The sequence below is a fragment of the Pipistrellus kuhlii genome, unplaced genomic scaffold, assembly GCF_014108245.1.
Source record: "Pipistrellus kuhlii isolate mPipKuh1 unplaced genomic scaffold, mPipKuh1.p scaffold_m20_p_9, whole genome shotgun sequence".
Classification (NCBI taxonomy): Eukaryota; Metazoa; Chordata; class Mammalia; order Chiroptera; family Vespertilionidae; genus Pipistrellus; species Pipistrellus kuhlii.
This window is the reverse complement of record NW_023425595.1, coordinates 8,823,876-8,846,366: the sequence shown is the minus strand read 5'-3', so window position 1 is coordinate 8,846,366 and position 22,491 is coordinate 8,823,876. Positions and strand designations below refer to the sequence as shown.

General features: G+C 59.0%; 2 protein-coding genes across 3 annotated transcripts; one reads left to right on the top strand and one right to left on the bottom strand.

Annotated features, from left to right (window-relative positions):
• The first annotated feature begins 709 nt into the window (after window positions 1–709).
• CUNH11orf94 (chromosome unknown C11orf94 homolog) lies at window positions 710–4,054 on the top strand. The gene is given in 5 exon segments (XM_036426446.2): window positions 710–1,453; window positions 1,456–1,494; window positions 1,497–1,572; window positions 1,746–1,819; window positions 1,979–4,054. Coding segments are annotated over 5 exon segments (351 nt in total). The 5' UTR covers window positions 710–1,413; the 3' UTR covers window positions 2,101–4,054.
• Window positions 2,208–21,975, bottom strand: MAPK8IP1 (mitogen-activated protein kinase 8 interacting protein 1). Of its 2 annotated transcripts, none has more exons than XM_036426424.2 (12): window positions 21,703–21,975; window positions 10,159–10,264; window positions 7,978–8,286; window positions 6,418–6,499; window positions 5,333–6,145; window positions 5,075–5,150; window positions 4,340–4,512; window positions 3,986–4,095; window positions 3,754–3,870; window positions 3,593–3,663; window positions 3,379–3,477; window positions 2,208–3,017 (listed from the first exon to the last, which is right to left on the bottom strand). In XM_036426424.2, the coding sequence occupies exons 1-12, from the start codon at window positions 21,801–21,803 to the stop codon at window positions 2,945–2,947; spliced, it is 2,130 nt and encodes a 709-aa protein (XP_036282317.1). In that variant the 5' UTR covers window positions 21,804–21,975; the 3' UTR covers window positions 2,208–2,944. The 2 variants fall into 2 exon arrangements, with proteins under 2 accessions (XP_036282317.1, XP_036282319.1); XM_036426426.2 differs by lacking the exon at window positions 21,703–21,975 and adding an exon at window positions 11,399–11,867.
• Window positions 21,976–22,491: the final 516 nt, after the last annotated feature.

Here is a 22,491-nt window from a genome sequence, read left to right as displayed (position 1 = left end):
GGTCAGGGCCAACTCCAACAGGCTGTCAGGTACCAGGTGAGAAATGGACCTGCCTCGAAGGCAGGGGGAAGCTGGTTGGTGCAGGGTGGGCTGGCAGGCACAGACAGAGATGGGGGCAGTGACATCGCTGGTGGAGACCTAGAACTGATGGAGCTGAATTAAGGCCATGCAGGGCGATAGGGTTAGGAGTGGCCCAGGCAGGCCTTGGAACTGGTTGTAGGTAGAGGAAGAGGTGGCAACTTCGAGGCAAAGCGAGTGAAGGACAAGGGGTTTGGAGTTAGAGCGTCGGGGAGCTCAGTTCCCAGCAGAGGGGAGCTTTGCTGGGGACCGGATACGGAAGCAGACTGGTGTTCAGGGCACAGAAAAGGTGGTGGTCAGTGAGTAGTCGGTGGGTGTGCTCCAAGCACAGGGAGTAGGTGTTCTGCAGACTCCAGAGCTGCTCGGACTCGGCGGGGGCTGGACCAGGAGCCTGGTTGGGAAACCTCTCTGGGCATGAGGCACCTCAGCAGCTGAAGGAAGGGGTTGCACCCGCCAGCGGATCTGCTGTCTTAGAAGGAACGGAGTTTCCCAAGTGCAGACCCCAGCTCAGCCGCAGGTTCTGATCCCACCCGTCTTGGTGGGCCCAGTTTGTGGTTCACCCCAGCATCGTTTGGGTTCAGAGCTTCTGCGTGAGCCAGGCCAGCCCCGCATGAACGGGCCGACTGGAACCAAAGACAGGGTCCCCTACTCAGCCACAGGCTGTGAAGAGATTCTCCAGCACACTGTCGCATTGCATTTATTCATTCAACAAATCTTTATTGAGCGCCCACTAGATGTCAAGTGCTGGGTATCCCGTAGTCCCTCTGGAAACTTATACTTGAGGAGCAGGCCCCAGCCTCTGCCCCTGAACTTGCCCCCTGCCCAGTCTCTGCGGTGATGGCAGGGCCTGTGGAGGCCCTGAGCCAGGCTGTTTGACGCTATGGGGAGCTAGCCAAGCCGAGTGACCGCTCTGGGCTCCTAGCTGGCCAGCAGGAGCTTCCTGGAACGGCTGAGCTGTTGGAGGGAGACAGTGGAGGTGGTGGTGGTAGCAGGAGGCAAGGAGGAGCTCTAGGAGATGAGGATTCAGTGACTGACTTTTGCCGATGGCCTACTGTGTGCCAGACCTTGGAGACATTATGTGCTTTACCTCACAGATGAGGAAACTGAGGCCCACAGAGGATAAGTGACGTGTCCACCTAGCAAGAGGCAAGGTAGGGATTTGAACTAAGAGCCGACTTCTAAGGCCTATGCCCGTAAGCCTTGGGCAATGGCACTAGAACAAGATGTGATTTGGCACCTACTGACCTCCGTCGTCAGTAAAAGCCAAGGAAAAGCCTCAGTGTGGAGGTTTCTGGCCTAGTCAGGAGCTAGTGCTGACGCTCAGCCCCGGAACTAATGTCCTTTGTGAGGTGGCCCTGGGAGCTGGCAGCAGTTCCGTCTGCTGGGGGAGGGGCGGCAGAAGCCGGGATCCGGGACCGAGCAGGAGATGGCTCTGTTCTCCAGGGCCGGGCTAAGCCTCTGCCTCCTCTCCCTCCTCCTCCCCCCGCTGCTGAGGTAACTCTCAGGAGCACAGGGTCAGGGCTCAGCAGGGCCTGGGGCCTAGGAGGTGGGGAGCAGTATGACAGAGGAGGAGAAGCTGGTGTTATTAGCCTGGACTACTCCCTGCTTCACAGGGAGGCGATAGTGGCCTTTGGGGCCAGCGTTGAGCACCCCAACATCTCCCACAGGCCTCAGCAATCTGTTCTCGAGGAACTTTCAGCCCCCCTGGAACTCTCACAGCCACTGCCCGACCTGCTGGATGGTAGGATCCCGCATCCCCTTCCCTGAGGAGACACGCCCTAGGGGAGGGCATCCAGGTCCAGCCTCAGGGTCATCTTTTCTCAAGCAGCACCTGTTCAGGGGTGACTTCAGATTCAGAACCAGAGTCTCCCTCCACCCACACCCTCTTGTTTCTCTTTAGACTATGGGATCCAACCCAAGCACCCAAGGCCTCGAGGGCCCCGGCCCCTCCTCTCCCGGGCCCAGCAGCGCAAGCGGGATGGACCAGACATGGCTGAGTATTACTTCGACACACGCCGGTGACGGGAATCACTTATAAAGCTATTCTGTGCAGTAAAGCCTTGGGCTTTCCTGGTTGGGAATGAGCTGAGCATGGGCAGGCAGGGTCCAAGTAGATACACCCACTGCAGTCCAGACAGGAAATGGCACTTTAATAGTTGTGGCCAGGGTGACAGGACCAAGATGGGGCTACAGCCAAAGCAGCCAAGAGGCCGGGCTGGCCCGAGCCAGGGGGAAGCCGCCTTTTCCTGCCAGGGTGGGGCCCTGCTGTGGGTCTCTCCTTCCTTGAGGGGCCCCACAACCGCGGGGGCCAGCATGCCAGCGGGGTTGGAGGTGGAGCCAGCCAGAGGCCACACAAGTGACAGAGCTGGGGACAGGGATGCACCTCCACCCGCTGCCGTTTCCTTACCGGAAAGTCCTTAGGAGGTGCCGGTCTCAGCCTGAGCTCAGGGCCTTTGGTTGGGGTTGGGAGTTGGGGGCAGGGTGGGCACTTGCAGGTGGCATGGGCTTCATCAAGGCAGAAGAGAGCCAGAGGCCCTGGCAGGGGAAGCGTGGCCCAGGATGGGACAGAACCCTCTGCTCATGGTTGTACATCCTTCCTGGCCACAGGCCTGACCAGCCCTGCCCCCACCCAATCCCCGGGCAGCCAGCTCTGTCCTCCATAGATAAATCTAACCCCTTATATTACAATAAACTGCATTTGCCTCTCCCCGTAACCCCCACCCTCCCACCCTCGGCCGATGGCCTCCACTCCCCCACCCTCTGGTGGCGGCGGGTGCCCCTCCTCCAGCAGTGCCACGTCCTGTCAGCAGCCAGCTGTCCTGGCACTGGCCTGAGGCCCCAGGGATGCAGAGGGCAGGCAGCGCTGCTACTCCAGGTAGATGTCTTCCGTGGGGCACGTGTACTCCACAAACTGCTTGTAGAACTGCTGGAACGCCCTCCTAGGAGGCAGGAGACACACGCTGGCTGGGAGGAACAGGAGCCTACCCCAGGTTCTCAAACCGGAGCCTCAGGGTCCCCGGGTGGCTCCAGGTTCCTGGCTGCTCGGCCCTGTTCTCTACAAACTGTGTTTCCTAAATGAGACTGCAATTGGCGAAAGGGTCTAACAGCTAAAATGCTTGGAAGCTACTCCTCAAGGCCTCTCCCAAGGTCCCTGCACTGTGACCTGGAGGCGGTGTGCAGAGCCGGGGAGTGGGAGGGTGCTGAGGGTGAGGCTGAGCACGAGGATTGTGCTTGAGGGCTTGGGCTTGGGCCTGGGCTGGCTGGTGGGCACGGCTCTTGGCAGGACACACACATACGTACCCCACAGATTCCGCCAAGACTTTGGTGGATTCTTCAGACACAAAGACATGGCAGGCAAACCGGTGGTCAGCGGGGTGCTTAGTGATAAACCCAAAGTACCTGTGGGAGGACAGCAGTCTGTCTGGGCAGGACGGGGGTTCAGACCCCTCCAGGCACATTCATGGCCCCTTGTCCTGCCCCGATGGCAGCTCAGCCTCTGCTCCTCCCCACTTACTTGTTGTTCTTTGGATGGTATCCACAGAAAGAGATGTTTTTTAACTGGAAAAAGTGGCTACATTTATTCCCCTGCAGGAGGAAGAGTAGAAGAGGGTGGTCATCAGCCTGCAGGGGGCAGAGGAGGGAGAGCCGGGATGGGGAAGGGGCTGTGGGGGTCACCTTGGCCTCCTGGGAGTCATCAGCCTTGACGCCGATCTTCACGCCCCTCACGCTGATCTCTAGGACGCAGCTGGAGGGCGGGTTAAAGTGCACGGTGAGCCGGCGGGTGGTGGCGATCTGTGGTGAGGGACAGGAGCATCAGGCCTGGGGGGGTCCCTCTCCCAGGAGAGGACGGGGACTGGGCTGGGGGTGGACGCCTGCTTGGGGGTGGGGGGGGGCAGGAAGCAGCTACCTTTTGCATAGCGGCACAGAGGACGTCATTGCCCTTGTGGTAGGGAACCTGGACGGAGCCCAGGAACTTCACCCGAAACTGGTCCACCCAGTCGCTGTTTTTGGTCAGGGCTGGAAAGCAAGCATGAAAGTGAGGCATGGCAGAGCCAGCAGAGGGTGCCACAATCCACATATGCCCCACGCTGGCTGGGCTCACGTCAATCAGTTGTGAAACTGACCCCCAAGGTCCCCTCTGCTTGGCCCCCCCCTTCCCCCCCCTCCAGTGCTGAGAGCTGGAGCACAGGTTCCCCCACAGCAAGTCAGGGCAGGCGGGATGTGTGGCCCGTGGCACCAGGCAGGGGGAGAGGAACACTACCTGCCATCTGTTCAGGCTCCTTGGTGACCTCGATGGCGTAGTAGGCGGGAAAGATGCCCCGGGCCCCTGTGCGCATGTTGTAGGCCTCATACCAGTAGTCCTCGGCCTGGAGCTCCACCAGCAGGGGGTCGTCCACTTCCAGCTCAAGTTCATCTTCATGGCGAGGCACAAACCTGTTCCCAAAGAAGGCATGTGAGGACTCCACCACCGGCCTCTGCAGCCAGGCCTTCCATCTCGCCCCACCCTGCTCCGGGTCTGGGAGCTGCACTGGCATCATTAGTTCAATAAACAAAGTATGCAAAAGCGTCTGAGAGCCTGTCAGTGCTAGCTCCTAGGGGAGACCAAAGGCAATCAGATATGCGTCGGCCATGGGAGGAAGTGACCGGAGCCCACTGATAACATGTGCGAGGCGACGGGAAGCAAGCACTTGCATATGGAGTGGAGGGAGGCTGTGGGTTTGCTGTGGGGTCAGGTATCAGGTGCGGGGCGCCCTCCTGGGCTCTGGTCCCGTGCAGATCGGGTGCTTGCGCCTGCGTTCTGGCAGCAAAGGCCACAGGGCACCGAGAACATGGGCTCCAGCACCCTGCTCATACTTCCGAGAGGACAGACACTGTCCCCAGGGGCTGGGAGGGCGGATGAATGCCGGTGGCGGGTTGGGTTTAGGCCATGAGATGGTGGCAGAGGCAGGGAGGGGTGGCCTGGGGCTGCTGGGCCAGCCCAGCTCTGTGCTCTTACCTGAAGATGGCCCGATGGGTCTGCTCCTGCTCCTCCCCGTTGATGACACAAGAGAAGAGCCCAAAGGACTCCGCACCTGTGGGTGAAGGGCACTGGCTGGAGGGGGAAGGTCCCAGCTCTGGTCCAGTTTTGAGGGGCAGGTAGAGAGCTCCCAGTGCTTATGCCTTGAACTGGATGGGCCTGAGGCCTCCTCCCAGGAGCACCCCTGTCTCAGGTCTTCCCACCCAGGCCCCCCCGCGGCCCCCGCTGCAGACTCACTGGAGGAGCGAGAGCGGCCGCTCATGAAGACGTTGAGGAACTTCTTGGAGAAGTGGACGTCGGGCTCGTCGGGTGTGGAGTCCTCCGAGAGGCAGGCAGAGGGCCTCGGCCGCGGCGCCTCCTCATACTCCTCCCCGATGGCCGACTCGTAGGGCGAGGAGGCAGAGGCGCAGTTGTCGTAGACAGTGGCCGAGTCGCTCTCGTCGCTGTAGTCTCCGAAGCACGGCCGCAGGCTCACCAGCTCCAGCTGTGCGTGCTCGTCCACCACCAGCGTGTACTTGACCGAGTCGTAGGACAGCGCGCTGGTGTCCGAGCTCAGGGAGGCCCGTGGGGGCGGCGGCGGCTCCCCCAGGCTCCCCCGCCACCCTCCGCCCAGTGGCTCAGCCCGCTCCGGGGAGGACAAGCAGTCGAAGCCCTCGTCCTCCTCGCTGATGGAGGGGTGCGGCCGCCCCGCTGTTGAGGGGTAGGCAGCGGGGTCTGGATCGGAGCTGACCGACATCCGGCTCTCAGCCGGCGGCAAGAAGGCAGAGGTGGGCTCTGCAGGGTCGGGGGGCCTCTGCACCGGTGTCAGGTAGATCTCCTCAGTGGCCTCCAGCCTCACGTCTGCCTGGTAGTGGATGCGGTCTCGATGCGAGTGGCCCCGGCCACCGGGTGGGGCAGCCTGAGGGACACTGGGAGGCGCCATCTGGGTGGCAGCACTGCGGCGGCAGGGGCTGTCGGTGGAGGTGCCTCGGTCTGTGGTGGGGGCGGGGCTGCTCTGGGGTGGCAGCTCATCGCTCAGGCAGATGTGTTCGTGTGTAGGCGTCTGCTCCCCTGCAGAGCAGGCAGGTTGGAGCTGAAGGCAGGTGCCCTCACCCTTGGTTCCCGGGCTACCTGCTCCCCACACTCAGCACTTCTACTCAGCATGTTATGCAGGAGCCAGCCCTCTCACTCGGGCCACAATTGACCTCAGATGGGCCCACTCACAGCTGTGGCATAGGCAGTTTACCCCTACTCATAAGCTGGAGACTATTGGGTTTGCCCTCTGCATGGGGACTGGGTGAGGGCAGGTAGGGATCCAGGTAAGGGGAAGGGTACTGACTTACCTGTCTTCAGGGGTGAGGATGATCGAGACACCCGATCCTGCCAACTGTGCTTCTTGCCCAGAGAATTATTATTCAGCGTGTCCTGTGCAGGAAACAAAAGGCCCTTGTGACAGAAGCAGTCAGCAGTGCCCGGCACAGAAGGCCCTGGCCCTGCCCCCCATCAGGCCATCCCTAGGCCATTTGCTGCACCCTACCCCCACTACTTGTCCAGGGCCTCACCCCAAACCCTCTCTGGAGTAGGCAGGACGGGCGGCGAGTCCCAGTCCGCCCAGCCAGGCCTCCTGGCTCTAGCCAGCCCTTCCTCCTGGCTCAGGAAGCTGGCCAAGCCTTAGGGAGATGCTGTTATCAGCCTCCACAAAAGAGGTGAAGGCCGACATGTGTGCTGGTGAATGGGGGAGGAAGAGGGGGAGAAGCAGGAGCCATCTGGGCACAGAGTCAGACCCCCAGTTCCAGACACTGGGGATTAGGTAACATGAAGACTTTCACGTCCAACCCAAGTGCCCTGAAGCTCAGGACGCTTTGGCCTAGGGAAGGGGCAGAGGCGGCTGCAGAGCCTGAAAAGAGCACAAGGAAGGGTCTCCCAGCAGCTGGCCTGCGGACTGGGGATGAATCATCCAAATGATGAATCCACAACACGGTTCCATCAGCCCCCCAGGAGCACATGACTGAGGGATGACAGATGTGGCTGTCAGGGGCCCTTCCTGCTGGATCTGCTGAGCTGCCCGTGCCACAGTCTCTGCCCCAGGAGCCCCCTCACAAGGCCTGCATGCACGGCTCCCTCCACACACCTCAGGCCCCCTTCCCTGGGAACATCCTCACAGGCCCTCACATTCATGAATTTGGCTGCCAAATCCACCCCTGAGGATTCTGGGAAAGGAACCGATCCTCTCCCAGCAGCCCCTGCACTCTCCACCAACGGCCCCCCCCCCCCCCAGCTCCTCCGTACCCCTCCTCACTGGGCCTGGGAGACAAAGGGCCACAGCCACTCTCCCCCACCCTATTCAACCCTCCTTGGCATCCAGCCACCCAGCCCAGGGGCCCGAGGCCCCCCACTCAGCCGAGCTGCTCCACCTCCCATTTCTCCTCCTGCCTTCTGGGAATTCCCAGCTGCCTCTGAGCTCCCCGTCCCCAACTCTTACAGTTTCTCATGGCCTCTCACCACACCGGCCACTTCCTATGCCCCTTTCTCCAGGCCCTGCTTCCTGTCCACCTTACCAGGAACCCCATACCCTAAGCAGGAAACCCTGCCACTGCCTGAGGCCCCAAGCCCCAAACCCCGGCAACCCTCAAGCCCACTTCTCTTAATGCCCCGCTCCTCTCCTCTCCTTGCTCAGATCCGAGCGCTGCTCGAGGCCTTCACGCCTCCTCCCCCTCGAATGATCTTACCTGCCCCCAAGACCACTTCCCCAGGGACCTGGCCTCCCCCCCGCCCCCCAAAGCCTTGGAAAGTCTCACACCAGACCCGCAAGCTCCTGCTCAGCGCCTCCCCGCGCGCCCACCTCCCGGGGCCGACCCCGGGAGCCGCCCCTTCAGCCCCGCCCCGTGCCGCCCGCGCCTCACCTGAGACCGCGGCACCTGCGGGAAGAGGTTGAGCGTGGTGGGCCGCTTGGGTCGGTACGTGTCCCCGCCGCCCTGGCCCTGGCCCTGGCCCTGGCCCTGGCCGCGGGGCGCCGGCTCCTGGCGAGGCTCGGCTTCGGGCGGCCCCGCTCCCGGACGCCGCGCCGCGCGCTCCTCCTCGTCCTCCTCCTCGTCGTCCTCGGCGCCGGGAGTGTCCCCCGCCGCGTCGATCAGGTCCATCTGCAGCATCTCGGCCTGCAGCCGGCTCCCCGCGCAGCCGCCGCCCCCCGACAGCAGCCCGGCACGCGGGGGCTTCCCGGCGCAGACGGAGGGGTGTCAGGGGGCGGGGCCAGGCCGGGGCGGGGGCGTGGCCGAGGCCGCCGTGCCCCGCCCCCTCCCGGGCGAGTCCATTCCGCGGCCGCGAAGAGGGGGGAGAGGGAGAGGGGCCGGAGCTCAGGGGGAGGGGGCCGCGCCCTCCCGCCACCCGCCAGGATGCTGGAGGCCGCTTCCCCCCCTCACACACCCCCCTACTCCAGCCGCAGCCTTTGACAGCCCACACCTCTCCCTTCCCCGCGGTCCCCCGCTTCCGGACTCTTCGCACCCTCCCGTTCCCTTGGCAACAGCCCCGTGACCTCACCCGGCTAGTAAGCGGAGCCCAGAGTGAGGTCACCGCTGTTGCCATGGGGAGGAAGGGTCGCCTAGGAGTTGGTGCCGCATAAGGGATGGGGAAGGGGTTAGTATTTGGAGCGGGCAGTGAGGGAAATTGGGAAAAGAGTCTCAGGCAAGGGATTTTACGGAAGGGCCGCAGTGCAGACCCGAGGATCTGAGTGCGGCTGGAAGAGGGATGCTGAAAGGGAGGGGCGCCTGCGGGCACCTGCCCAGGCACTGGCACACCCCACCCTCCTGTCCACAGGCCTTGGCCCCTCCAACCTGAGATTCTCCCTCAGGCCAGTCTAACCTTGAGAGTTCCGAGTCCTATTCTAGTTCCAGCTCTTCCACTAACTCCCTGGCACCCTGGACAGGTTTCCTGACCCTCCAGTTCCCTCACCAGTTAAACTGCCTCCCAGATTCCCAGAGAGGTGTGAAAGCCCTTTGGAGCTTTCTCAGGCTCCTCGGGGTATAACTTAGGGCCCTCGCTGTTTGCAGGACCACCCTCTGCAAGGCTCTGCCTGTGCACATTGGCAGAGTAGGCATTTCGGGAAGAGAATAGGTGTATGACCTTAGAGAAACTATGTCAGGGCCTTAGGACCATTCCCCAAGCCCTGCCAGAATAAGTGACCTCTGCCTCCAGCCCTTCCTAGCGTGGCCAGAGGGTGGAGGGTTGGGGTACAGGTACTTGAAGGTTATCCTTCCCCACTCACTTGGTTTCTTCTTTCCTGGCAGGCTTACAGAATCTCTTGGGAAAATAGGAGGTCAACCCAGAGATAGGAACCCCATCCCAACTCTCCTTTGCTGACCACTCTCCTAGCACCATGTCTACTTGGCCAGCCACCCTCCTGGGGGCGGAGAGAAGCTCTGGACTCTGCCCCATGCTTTGCCTTCCATTTCCTGACTAGTGGTTCCTTCTCTCGATTCTGAAAAGATACAGGAGATCTCCATCTGATCCAGGTGCCCCAGACACTGAGGACCTCCTGGCGGGATTCAGAACTTTAGGGACAGAGTGAGCCATCTATCCTATGACAAACACAGCAGCAATGCTGGGTTAACCCTCCAAACGGGCCTTTGGGACTGTGAGGCCATGGGGTGTGGTTTGGTGCAAGGGCAGCAGAGGGAGCGCGTGGCTCCCTCCTCCTGCCCCAGCACTGCGGAGCCCTGACTCCACCCTGCTCTGCCTCAGGCCCTCTGCCAAGGCCACTCCCCACAGGGTTTAGGGTCTTTCTGAGCGTTCCCCTAACTAAGGCCCTAACTGTTACTGTCCTAGACCGCAAGACCTGCTGCCCTCCCCCTTCATGTGGGCACGTGAAAGAGCTACCTCCTGCCTTAACTCCAGGCCAAAAAGAGAACAAAAATTCGGATGGAGGCCCAAGATGTGCCAAGCGTTGTACTGGATGCTTCCTGTATGCTGTTTCATGAATGAGGGTGCCATGGAGACCCTGAAAGCCCCTTAGTAGATGTAGGGGTGCCCTCCACCCTGTCCCTACCCATCCTGCCACCCCACTTGGGCTCCTGGGAGCCCACCCTTACCCGTAAGGACAGGGCGTCTTTGCACTGCAGACTGATGCCGCACTCATCGGTGATCTCGGAGAGGTCTTCATCCTCAAACTCCTCCAGGCTGATATCATGGGTGAGCCTGGTGGGGGGACAGGAAGCCGGAGTTACAACCCAGGGGGACCGCTCAGCCCTCTGATGTCTCCCCGGTACATCCTCCAGGCGGCAGCCCCTCGGAGGCAGATCACAGTCCCCGGAGGACGGGACTTGGAGTCCTCCGGTGCCAATGCAAGGGGTAACCACCAGGCAGGGAAAGGGTTTGGGGCTCATGCCAAAAGGCAGTCTTCCTGGGGTGGCAGTGGAAGGGGAGACTCCGGGTTACCCCTGCTCCTCCCGGCTGGGTGCTGTCCACCCTGCTGCCAAACCAGAAGCGGTGCCTGGAAGGCCCAGCTGCTCAGTCTCAGCTCTGCCAGAGAAATGCCTCCCAGGGTCAAGGCAGGTGCCAAGGCCAAGTTCACCCACGGAGAATGTGAAGAGCTGAGAAGAGACTCCGAGGGATGCTTGCCTGGAGTCAGGGGCTCCCTGCCCAATCCCTGCAGCAACAGAACCCCCAGCGCCGGCAGAGGCCACTCCCCAGCCCCAGCGGATGCGCCATTCCCCCAGCTGGGAAGCCGCATGCCGCTTGAGTCACAGAGCGAGGAAGGGCGACCTGGAGTCCCTGTGGGTCGCTCCCACCCATTCCAGGACAGACGAGGTCGCCAGTCTATGTTCCTAGTCTCCTCTCTTCAACCACAAAATCACTTTGCCCAGATATGGACCCTGAACGGGCTACCCAGATGGGGTCAAAGAACTGGGGCTGGAGGGGTGCTGAGCTCAGGAGGCAGTGCACCCCAGCACCAGGACATTAGCTGGCTGGGCTAGAACCCTCTGCCCCAGGCCAGCCCCGTGCCCCCTCTCTCTGCTTACCCACCTGCCCCAGCTCTAGGCTCCACCAGGTTTTTGGTGTGAGTGGGACGTTTTGGAGAATTCTGTGGGGAAAGTTGGGAACAATTCTGAGCCTTTTCCCAAATAAGACCAAGAGACTGAGACATAGAGAGAGAGAGAGACCCACAGTCCAAGGTCACCCGGGAGAGGTGGTGGCCCAGCCCCCAGGGGAGCCTCGGAGGCCCAAGCCCTCTGCCTCTCACCTCAGTCAGCCCCAAGCAGAGACTCAGAGCTCCACGGAGCTGCCCCCCACCCCCAAACCTCCCCCTCCCCCGAGCCCCCACTCCCCTACCAGTGCTCCCACTGATCCTCCAACCAGCTGTCATTGTCTGGGCTTGAATCCATCTTCAGGAAGAGCTGCATGGAGAGCCCTGCCCGGCCAGGGGGCTTCGGGGCCCCAGGACCGCCCTCTCATGCCCAGAAGGGTTGGGGGGCCAGGGCTGAGGGCAGGGCTGGGGCCACAGGCCTGGGCCTGCCTTTCCGCATGCTGCCCGCTGCAGAAGCCTGGAGAGCTCATTAAAAATACATGGGCCGGGAGACGAGACAGCGGCCCGCAGACCCAGGCCCCAGCCCAGCTCTTCCAGGCCCAGCCCTCAGCTGCAGGCAGCTTCCTCCCCTGCGATGCCGATGCCCAATGCCGCTGTCGCTGCCGCCTCCCCGAGGGATCAGGTTACTGCAATCAATGCTACCCGCTCCACCTGCCCTTCCAATGCCCCTGCCAGGGGGGCTGGAGCGGCCCCCCTCCCTGGCCCAGGCTTGTAAGCAGATCACAGAAATCTGGGCGGTTTACCCCCACACGCCAGCCCCTGATCTGCTTTAAAGGGCCAGCGCCACACTCAGGGCGCCTGATGACCAGATGGGGGTGGGGGTGGGGTCCTCTGAAATGCTCCGTGAATGGATGCCCCATAGCTACATGCTCAGCCCCACACCACAACAGAGAGGTTTCTGTAGGCCCAGGCGGTACACAGACAGGGCTGACCGGGCAGCTCTGTCTCCTACTGAGTGCAGAGAACCCTGCCCCTGACTAAGGCTCTGTCCTTGCAGCACCCAGGGAGTGCCTATGGGCACGAAGGCTCCACAGCCAGGGAGAGGGCAGACCCTGTGTGGGAGGGTGGCCTGGGAGGTAATGAGCAGAGTGACATAAGCAGAAGCTGGAAGGCCCCTGGAGGGAAGGGGAGAGGAATTGGGACCGGGGGGGGGGGGGGGGGGGGGGGCTTCTCTAATCTGAGGCCCGAGGGTAGGGAAGGTGTGGGAGTGGCAGTAGGCTGGGGAGAACTGTGCAGCCTACAAGCCAGAGCAGCTCTGTCCAGCCAGGCTGGCTAGCACAGGGTGGTGACGCTGGTCCTGAAACCCGGGTGGCTGGCACTAAATAAACAATTAATATACAATCCCCGGGCGAGAAGGCGCCCCTGGGACTCGGCCAGTCATCAGGAAACCCTGAGATGCCCTCAGATTCTTCCCGCTCTGCTGGTGACCTCTGCATTCATCTACTCCTCTCCCTCACTGCCCAGCCCTGGCCCAGCTCCTGCCTCTGCAGACCCCCCACGGGCCTGCCCGCATCAGTCAGTCTCCCCAAGCCTGCACCACTCCACCACACCTACCACTGTCTGGCCAAGCTGCCTGAAACACCACCCTCTGCCCTCCATCCAGGGGCCCTGCTGGCAGCAGATTCCGTGGCCTGGCATCTAGGTCTCCAGCTCCTCTGTGCCCCCTGCGGCTGCCTCCCCAGGTCTAAGGTAGAGCTTGTATGGAGCACATGGCAGGCTCTCACCTGCGCTTGCTGGGAGAAGACTCAGTAAGCCGCTCCTCAGAAAGCCCCTGCTTCCCCCCTGCCCTGCTAGTGCCTTACAGCCCTCCAGGCCACACTCACTGGTCTCATCCTCTTGCCTGTGGTAGGTGTGTGGGCTCAAGACAGTGGGGTGGAGTGTCTGCCCTCAGAGGTGGGTGGAGCTCACATCCCCCCTCAGTCCCAGCAGGTGATGACTACATGCCCCTGAGGTCCTCCTGCATACACTAGGCACAAGCCTGCTAGATGCTTGTCAATGACTTCCTTAGCTTGCTCCCCAGCTCATCTCCGCACCCTCAGGCCGCTGATATTCCCACTTCCTGACCGGGCAGGGACAGCTGTTTCCTCCTTTTTTTTTTTTTTTTTTTTTTTTTAGAAAAATCTTTATATATATATATATATATATATATATATATATATATATATATATATATATATATATATATTTTTTCCCCCCCCTTACAGAGAGGAAGGGAGAGAGAGAGCTAGAAACGCCGATGAGAGAGATGAGAGAGAAACATCGACCAGCTGCCTCTTGCACACCCCCTACTGGGGATGTGCCCGCAACCAATGTACATGCCCTTGATCAGAATTGAACCTGGGACCTTTCAGTCCGCAGACCTACGCTCTACAACTGAGCCAAACCGGTTTCGGCTGTTTCCTCCTTTACAGAGGAGAAAACAGAGGTGACCTGGGGATCAAGAGCACCTGCGCTTGATCCCCAGCTCCATCAGGAGGGTTAAAGGAGCTCCCTATCTTTCTTTTCTCTCCTAAGTCAGGCGGGATGGTAGAACGGTCACCCTTATCAGGCTTGGAGGCCGGACGCCTGAGATCAAATCCCGACTCCACTGCTGAGGAGCAGCGGCTCCATCTCCCGAGCAGAAGCCAACTGTGCCCTGCCTCTCCCTCAGTCCTCACTACAACCTTGGGAGAGGGTTTATTTTGCCCATTTTTCCAGATGGGGACTCTAGGCTCAGACATAAGGCGTTGTAGGTCAATGGGGCCGCCCACACCTGCCCACCCACCTCCAGGGTGCTGGCGAGGATTCACAGAGCAGAGTGTTTGTGAATTGCAGTGCTAGGACCAAAGATCAAGGATGGACTGGTCTAGGAGCCCCCTTTGCAAGCCATCCATCTCCACCCCCACCCTCACCCACCCTGGCCCTAGCCTTTTCTCCTGCTCTCCCAGGCCCCGCGTCTTTCAGGAAGCCCTTTGTGGAGGGAAAGCTCCTCCAGGCTCAAGGAAGGCCACTGTGGGCAGGAAGGGGGAAAGAAAAAATGGAGGGGAGGAGCGAGCAGAGGAAGGGAAGAAGGAGGGAGGTTTCCTTTGCATCCCACTATCCACCATCCCCATGGAAACCTGAGCCCTGAGCCCCAGGAGCCGGCCTCAAGCTGAACCACACGCCCCCTGCAGGTCTCCATCCCTGGCCTCTATGCCTGGAGACTCAGCGGTGTCCCTTCGCTCAGCCACACAGCAAGAGACATTCCCCGAGGTCTCATCCATATTGACCTTGGTGGCTCTGTGTCATGAGTTTGGTCTCTCGAGACTGCCCGGACCTGGGATCTGTCTTTATACTTGAGCCCCGCTCTTTGCGTTGACCTTACCCTAGTCCAGGGCCAGGTCCTGCCTTCTCACCCAGCTGGCTCCTCCCCGCATTCTGCACATGCCATTCTCCACACTCCCACCCTCCCGGAGCCGAGCTCTGGCCTGAACATGCCTTTTGTGTTCTGATGTTTATTTCATGGCCTTTTCCCTTGCGGTGTGCAGTCAGTCACACCACACTGTTATCCTCTTTTCCCCCGCCGCAGCCCCAGCCCTTTCTAGTCTGCTGTTTCGACCCACTAGCAGGCCGAGTTAGAAACCGTGTGCAAAGTACGAGCTACATGGTGAAGTGCTGAGGCTCCAGCTGAGCAAGGTCAAAGCTAAGCCAGCAATTGGGCTTTCTGGAGGCCATTCTTGTCTTCCTGCTCGTGGCTCTGCTGGAGCAAGGTGAGGATGCTGCCAGCTGAGTGGCCTTGGGTCCTGGCCATGGTGCCCCACGCATGGGCCCCTCTCTGGACAGAGAGCATGGGTGGTCCCAGGGCCCAGCCTCCCTCTGCCTTCTGAGTGCCGTGGCTCACAGCCGAGCCACAGCCGCTCTCAGGACACCTGTGGATGGGCTGCTCATTCCCGTCTAACTCCCCTACAGGCCAGTCTCCCCTGGGCAACCCAAACCAACATCTGAAAGGCAAATGTATTCTTGTCACCCCTCCCCAGGTCAGGATCCTCGAATAGCTTCCCCTGTCCCTTAGGCAAAGGGGCCAAAATTCTCACCAGAGGCCTGAAGGCTCAGCAGTGGCCTGCTCTGCCCTGTAGCCTAGATCACCCAACCCCTCCCCGTACGCCATGTCTCCAACTCCGAGCTCTAGACTCCTGGCCCACTGGCTCCCTCAACGTCTTCTCAACCTCCCTGACCAGGCCAAAGAGCCCTGCTACTGTCCTCTCAGTCCCTCCTGCTGGGTATTCCCAGTCACTATAACTTCACCTTTTTTTTTTTTTTTTTAAATATATAATATATATATATATCTATAGACTCCGGTGGGCTCTCCTTAGAGGTGGTTGGGATCATGTCTCTCTTGATGAACCATGTGTGGTGCCTAACCGGTACTTAATAAATGGTGCCGAGTGAATGAACCTCTGGAGTCCCCAGGTCTTTCTAGATTTTCCCCCTTAGAAATCTCTAAGTCAGTTCTCCTTTCAACTCAACTTCCCGCGTGCCCACCCACATCAGAGTCGGGGTAGGATGTGTAGACCTCTGAGAAGGCAGGACTGGCTGAACCGGCGTGGTGGGGGCGAGCCAGGCCCAGCTGCACCCTCAGAACCTTCTCCCCACCACCCCCAGCTCTGGGTGGACACAGGTGGGGCTGGGCTTGTTCCTCTGATCTGGAATTCCCTTCCCAACCACGTCCACATGGGGTCATCTCCAGTGGAAACCGAACCCAACCCAAGAAACCAAACCCAAGCAACAACCACTACTTGCGGTTACCCTGTGTCTGATCTGATTAAACTCCTTGGTGCCCTTATGCAGCAAGGACCCTGGGTCTGACTTTTTTTAAAAAAAAATATATTTTATTGATTTTTTACAGAGAGGAAGGGAGAGAGATAGAGAGTCAGAAACATTGATGAGAGAGAAACATCGACCAGCTGCCTCTTGCACATCCCCCACTGAGGATGTACCTGCAACCAATGTACATGCCCTTGACCAGAATCGAACCTGGGACCTTTCAGTCCGCAGACCGACACTCTATCCACTGAGCCAAACCGGCTTCGGCTGGAATCTGACTTTTGGGAAACTCCCCTGAGAAGACAACCCCACACGTGGAAAACCTCATACCCAGCATTGTATTCCTCTTACCAGCAAACCACAGAAAACAACAACAATAACCAGCACCAGGGCTGGTTAAACCGTGCCCACCCAGTGGAAGGAGCATTACGAAGCCTTTTGGGTGGACGTTATGAAGCCTGTGTATTAATGTGGAAAAAGGCAACCAATATGGTGAGCAAAAAGCCAGAGCGCGTGCCGTATGGTTTCCCGCGATGAATCACTCACAGGAAGCAACATGAGCAGGAACGTGGTGGTGAGGTGCTCTGGGGCCTGGGTAGCGATGTCCTCTCTGAGCATCGGTGGCCATCTCTCCCACTAAAATGAGACTCTCACGGTCTCTGGACTCAGCCCAATCCTCTCCGGACCCAGACCCAAACCCCAAACCAGCTGCCTACCTGAATCCTCCATCCCCTAATGACCACCGACCTAGAATGCAGCGGGTCTAATAACAATTTCACCTCCCTGCTCACCAAACCTTTCCCTTTGGGCACCATATCCCCGAGGCACTCAGAAACAACCAGGACCTCTGCCTCTCCCCCTCCTCACACCAGATCCCTCCACACCTTCCTCACACCCTCTCCCATCCTTCCTCGCCAGCGGGATGGCCAGCAGTGCCCTGCTTCCCCGTCCACTCTCCACCCAGCAGCTGGGACGATCTTCCCCTCAGTGAACAGGCCAGGTCCCTCCATGGCCTTCGAGCTCTTTTTAAAAAAATATATATTTTATTGATTTTTTATTTTTTAAAGAGAAGAAGGGAGAGAGATAGAGAGCTAGAAACGTCGAGAAGAGAGAAACATTGACCAGCTGCCTCTTACACACCCTCTACCGGGGATGTGCCCACAACCAATGAACATGCCCTTGACCGGAATTGAACCTGGGACCTTTCAGTCCGCAGACCGATGCTCTACCACTGAGCCAAACCGGTTTCGCCCCTCCCTTTTTTTTTTTTTTAAATATAAATATATTTTATTGATTTTTCACAGAGAGGAAGGGAGAGAGATACAGAGTAGAGAGTTAGAAACATCAATGAGTCATCGATCAGCTGCCTCTTGCACGCCCCCTTCTGGAGATGTGCCTGCAACCAAGGTACATGCCCTTGACCGGAATCGAACCCGGGACTTTTCAGTAGGCAGGCTGACGCTCTATCCACTGAGCCATACCAGTTTCGGCCATGGCCTTCGAGTTCTGCATTCCCTGCTCTCCACACTCGTGCCAGCCTGGATGGCAGACACCCTACCTACTCTCTCTGGTCTTGGGCCCAGGCTATCCCCTCCCTTTTCACCCCTCCTCCTCTTGGGTGATGCCCACAAGGCCTGAGCTGAGAGGACCCTATCCTGACCTGCTGACCCCCAGGCCCCTCACCTTAGCCATCCACCCCTAACAGCCTGTCTAGGAAGGCCTTGTCCATCTGTCTGACACCACCGCCTGCATGATGACCAGGCCATGCCTGCCTCCAGAGGGACTCTCTGGGGAGCCTGGCAAAGGGTGAATATATGTTGAGTGAACCGAGCACCAGCCAAGTGTGTCCCCTTGTGAAGAGATAAGTAAGGAGCCCCCTGCACCTTCCGGTGGCCTCCTCTCATCCCTGAGGCACTGTGTTGGGGTAAGAGCACCACCATCCAAGGAGTCAGGAGGCTATCGTCCCAGCTCTGCCACTAACTCGCTGTGTGTTCTCGGGAAGCCACTCAGCTCCTGTCTCCTCCGAGGTCAAAGGGGAGGAGTTGGTTGGATGAGCTGATCTCTAACGTCTTTCATCCTATAAACCCAGGGCAGGCTGCTCACTTCACTTTCCAAGCATCTTTTAAAATATATTTTAAAAAGTTATGCTTACACTATAATGTAGTCTATTAAGTGTGCAATAGCGTTATGTTTAAAAAACACACACCAATGTATATAACTTAATGAAAAAGACTTTATTGCTAAAAATGCTAACCATCATTTCAGCCTTCAGAAGGTCATAATCTTTTTGCTGCTGGGGTTTTGCCCCCAATTTGTAAAAAAAACAATATTTGTGAAGTGCAATAATATGAAATATGCCTGTCATGGACAGATATCTCTTTTGTTTTAAAATTATTGTGTAAGTTACACAATTTGTTGTAAAAATAGGTTACGATATTTTTTGTAAAAATAAGTGAAATAACACAGCAGTATGTACAGTAAGTACAAATCTCTCCTCCTACCTCATGTTCACAGGCAGCTACTAGTAACTGGTTGGAGAATTTATACTCAGAAGAAACCCCACATGTTTAATTACACCAACTGCAATGAACTTCCCACCCTTCCGGGTCTACAGCATGCTGACCGCCCTCCCACCACCAACTTTCTATCAACACTCCAGGGAGCTCTCTCTTCAGGGTGGCTCTCAAATCAGACTGTCTGGTTTAAACCCCAGCTCTGCCACTTACCCCACTTCAAAAAAAAAAAAAAAAATATATATATATATATTATTGATTTCAGAGAGGAAAGGAGAGGGAGAGAGAGATAGGAATATCAACGATGAGAAAGAATCATTGATCGGCTGCCTCCTGCACGCCCCACACTGGGGATCCAACCCACAAACCAGGCATATGCCCTGACTGGGAATCAAACTGTGACCTCCCGGTTCATAGGTCAACACTCAACCACTGAGCCACATCAGCCAGGTGTTACCCCACTTCTGTATGCCTCGGTGTCTTCCATTGCAAAGTGGGGATAACGTGTGGCTCGGGTGGGAGTGCTCTTGTGCCCAGTGCTCAGAATGGTGCCCAGGCAAAGGAGCGCAAAGGAGTGCCTCAGAGGTGCCAGCAACTCTCTCCTTTTTTTTTTTTTTTTTAATAATATTTTATTGATTTTTTTACAGCGGAAGGGAGAGGGATAGAGAGCTAGAAACATTGATGAGAGAGAAACATCAACCAGCTGTCTCCTGCACACCCCCTACTGGGGATGTGCCCGCAACCAATGTACATGCCCTTGACCAGAATCGAACCCGGGACCTTTCAGTCCGCAGACCGACACTCTATCCACTAAGCCAAACCAGTTTCAGCCCAACTTTATCCTTAATCAAGTAAGAAACCAATAAAGCATCATTGAGCACCTGCTCTGTGCTGGGCATTGGGTGAATCAAAGGTTAGGCACTGACTCCTTATGCCTTCTGGAAGCTGACAGCGGTGTTGGGAGCACATGTGCACACACCAGATAATAATAATAATAATAATAATAATAATAATAATAATAAGCAACAACAGCTCTGAGAGACTGCAGCTCTCCACAGTTCTTGAAACTGTCAACATGTGTTCTCTCATCCAAGTCTTAGGATGGCCCTGTGCAGACACCAAAGCCGGCACCGGGGAGCAGAAGCCGAGACTCAGAGGGTTAGGTGCCCAGCCTCGAGGCACACAGGTAAGAAGGTTAAGCCAGGACTCAAACCCAGGCCAGCTGGATCCACGACTCCCCAAAGATCCCCCAGAGAGCAGTAACCATCCAGGGTTAACCCGAGTGAGGCTAAGGGACCCGAGAGGCTGGGGAAGGGACAGTGCCGCGGGGACTGCTAGAGCCAACAGGGCAGGCCACATGGGGCTGGGGACACGGCTCTGATTATTCCCACAAGCCAGCCTCATCTCCACAGCCAGGCCATGATGTCCTGGAGGGCCAGCCCATGCCCCCGCCTTGACGTGCTGCTACCCTTGCCCAACTTGGCAGGGACTGGACACACCCCCTGGCTGGCATCCACCTTGTCACTCTTCTCCTTACAGTGTCCATGATCACCTGCCTGCAGGGGCAGGGAGCAATAGACAGCGCTGTCACCTGGGGACCAGGAGGCAGCTGAGGAAAGCTGTGCTCTGGGCCAGAGGTGAGCCTGGAGGTAGAGTGGATTGAACCCACAGACCTGGATCCAGGTCAGCCTCAGGCTCTGACTTCCTCGGAGTCCTTGGGCAAGCCTCCTGCCTCCCTGAATCTCAGCCTTCTCGTGTAGGGAATGGGTAGATGGATCCCCAGGGTGGATCTCGTGTAGGGAATGGGTAGATGGAGCCCAGGGTGGCTATGAGAGCTAAATAGCTGACACTGGGAAACTGAACAGAAAGGAGCTAAGTGCCCGCTAGTACGAAGGAAGGCCTGACACTTGTTAAGCACTGGCTCAAGGAGGACAAACACCTGCCCAGGTTGCAGCAAGAAAGAGGTGGAGCTAGGATTTGAACCCAGGTCCCCCTAAGCCCACTGTACTCCCACTCACGGCAGGGGGGCCTTCAGGTAGGAGGGCAGTGCTTGTCCAGAGGCAGCGTGTGTCCTGCCAGGTGGAGTCAGTCTCAGACCTCAGCCTTGTTACCCTGAGGCACTCATCCCTCGAGCCTTTAGGCCTGGCCTCCTCCATCTGGTCCCCTCCCGCTGGTCCCCCCTCGCTCAGCTCAGGGCCTCAGGGGGGGTTTCCAGTCCTGATGATGCCATTAGAAACCCACAAGGGTCCCTGCCCACCTGAGGGCCAGGCAGCCAGCAAGTCCCTGGTTGGAAAAGGGGCTGGTGCCAGAGCCCAGCTGGGGCCTGGCTGGGGTGGGAGCCCCAGGGGAGGGAAAGGCATCAGCTCATCAGATGGAAAAATGGGGTATGTCTAGGCCTCCTTTTCCTCCTAGACTCTGGAGCAGTGATACCTCCTCATCCTCCTCTACAACGAAGGCCAGGATTATGGAGAAGGCACATCAGCCCTTCCCCACAACACTCACTGTCCACTTCTCTGAAATCCACTTCCAATTGCCTAACGCCAAAGAGGGGGCAGGAAGTGGGATGACGGGGAGCACAGATCAGGGTCCTGGGTACTTACTTCAGCGGGATCCCCTTCCCCCAAAGCCCCTGGCTGTACCTGGGCCATCATCCCAGGCTCCCCCTCCCGCAGCTGGGCCTAGGATCTCTGGGCTAAGACTGAGCCTTCTGCACCTGCACACAACTGTCAAAGGCGGTGCTTGTCCACATCCACAGAGGCCCTGGCCAGGCAGGGCTGGGGGAGGGGCCTACTCCCTCCTTCCAGCACCAAGGTGTTCCGTTGCCTCAAGAAACTGGTCCCGCGGGACACCCAGTCTGCTCCCATCTGTATGGCAGGCAGGCTTCGGACTGGACACATGCAAGCCTACCCGCCTCCTCTGAGATCTCAACCAGATCCCAGGCCACAAAGTGGGGGAGAAGGCAACCTCCGCGCCCCCTCCTCCGATTTCAGCTCAGAATCTCTAGCCTCGGACCTGGAATGGCGGAGGGAGCTGGCTGCACCACGGAGGCAGCGGCTATAAGTCTGGACTTGAGGCTGAGGGGGTTCTGGGAGCTCTTTCCGGGGAAGAGACCCCATCCCCAGGCCGCCCTCTTCTTCCCGGAGCTCCGGGGTGTGTGTGTGCGCTGGGGGCGGAGCGGGGTGGGGTGGCGGGTGGTGAGTCGGGGCAGATCAGTCTCGGCGGAAGGGCGGGGCGCAGAGGCCAGGGATTCTCACCTGAAATTGGGCGGCGACGCGATGTGGAGCCCCAGGAATGGGGAGGCGGCAGACGGGGTCGCGGCCCCCCCGCTCGGGCCGCCGCTCTCGCGCTCCGCCATTCCCCGCCGCAGCCCTGGCCATCCGGGCGGCGCACGGCGCGGAGGCGGCGGCGGCGGCGGCGGCGGCGGAGGCAGCGGAGAGGAAGGAGGAGGGGGCGCGGCGAGAGGCCGCGGCGGCGGCGGCGGCGGCGGGGCTCGGGCTGGACCCCTGCGGCCCGGCACCAGCGCGGGCAGAGCGCGGTTCCGGGGGCCACCCCCCCCCTCTCCGGACTGGCGGGAGCGCTGCCGCCGCGCGCCCCCGGCTCTGCTGGGGGGGTCTTGTGCGCCCGGCCCCGCCCGGCCCCGCCCGGGCCCCGCCCACTCGCGCTCTCCATGGTGCTGAAGTCGTGGTCCCCGCAGCCCCCAGGACTTGGCCCAGTTTCACTCTAAATCACACACGGACTTCTCTGTCTCCTGCCCCTTCAGCAAAGCGCCCTGGTCCCGCGCCTTTTCAGGCTCTGCTAGTAGGAAGGGGTGGGCATAGCGCCCTGGTATCGGGTAACTAATTGGGGGACCAGAGACCCAGGGCCCCACTTGGCCCCCTGCAGCAGCCAAATAAGGCGGACTGGAAAGGCGGGCAGTAGAAGATGACAAGGGTGAGAATGTGTCCGGAGTGCGCTCCTAGAACAGACAGGTTTGTAGTCTGACTCCCCCAAGTGAATAGGTGATGTGGTCTTGCATTAGCGACTTAACAATCCTAAGGTTTGCT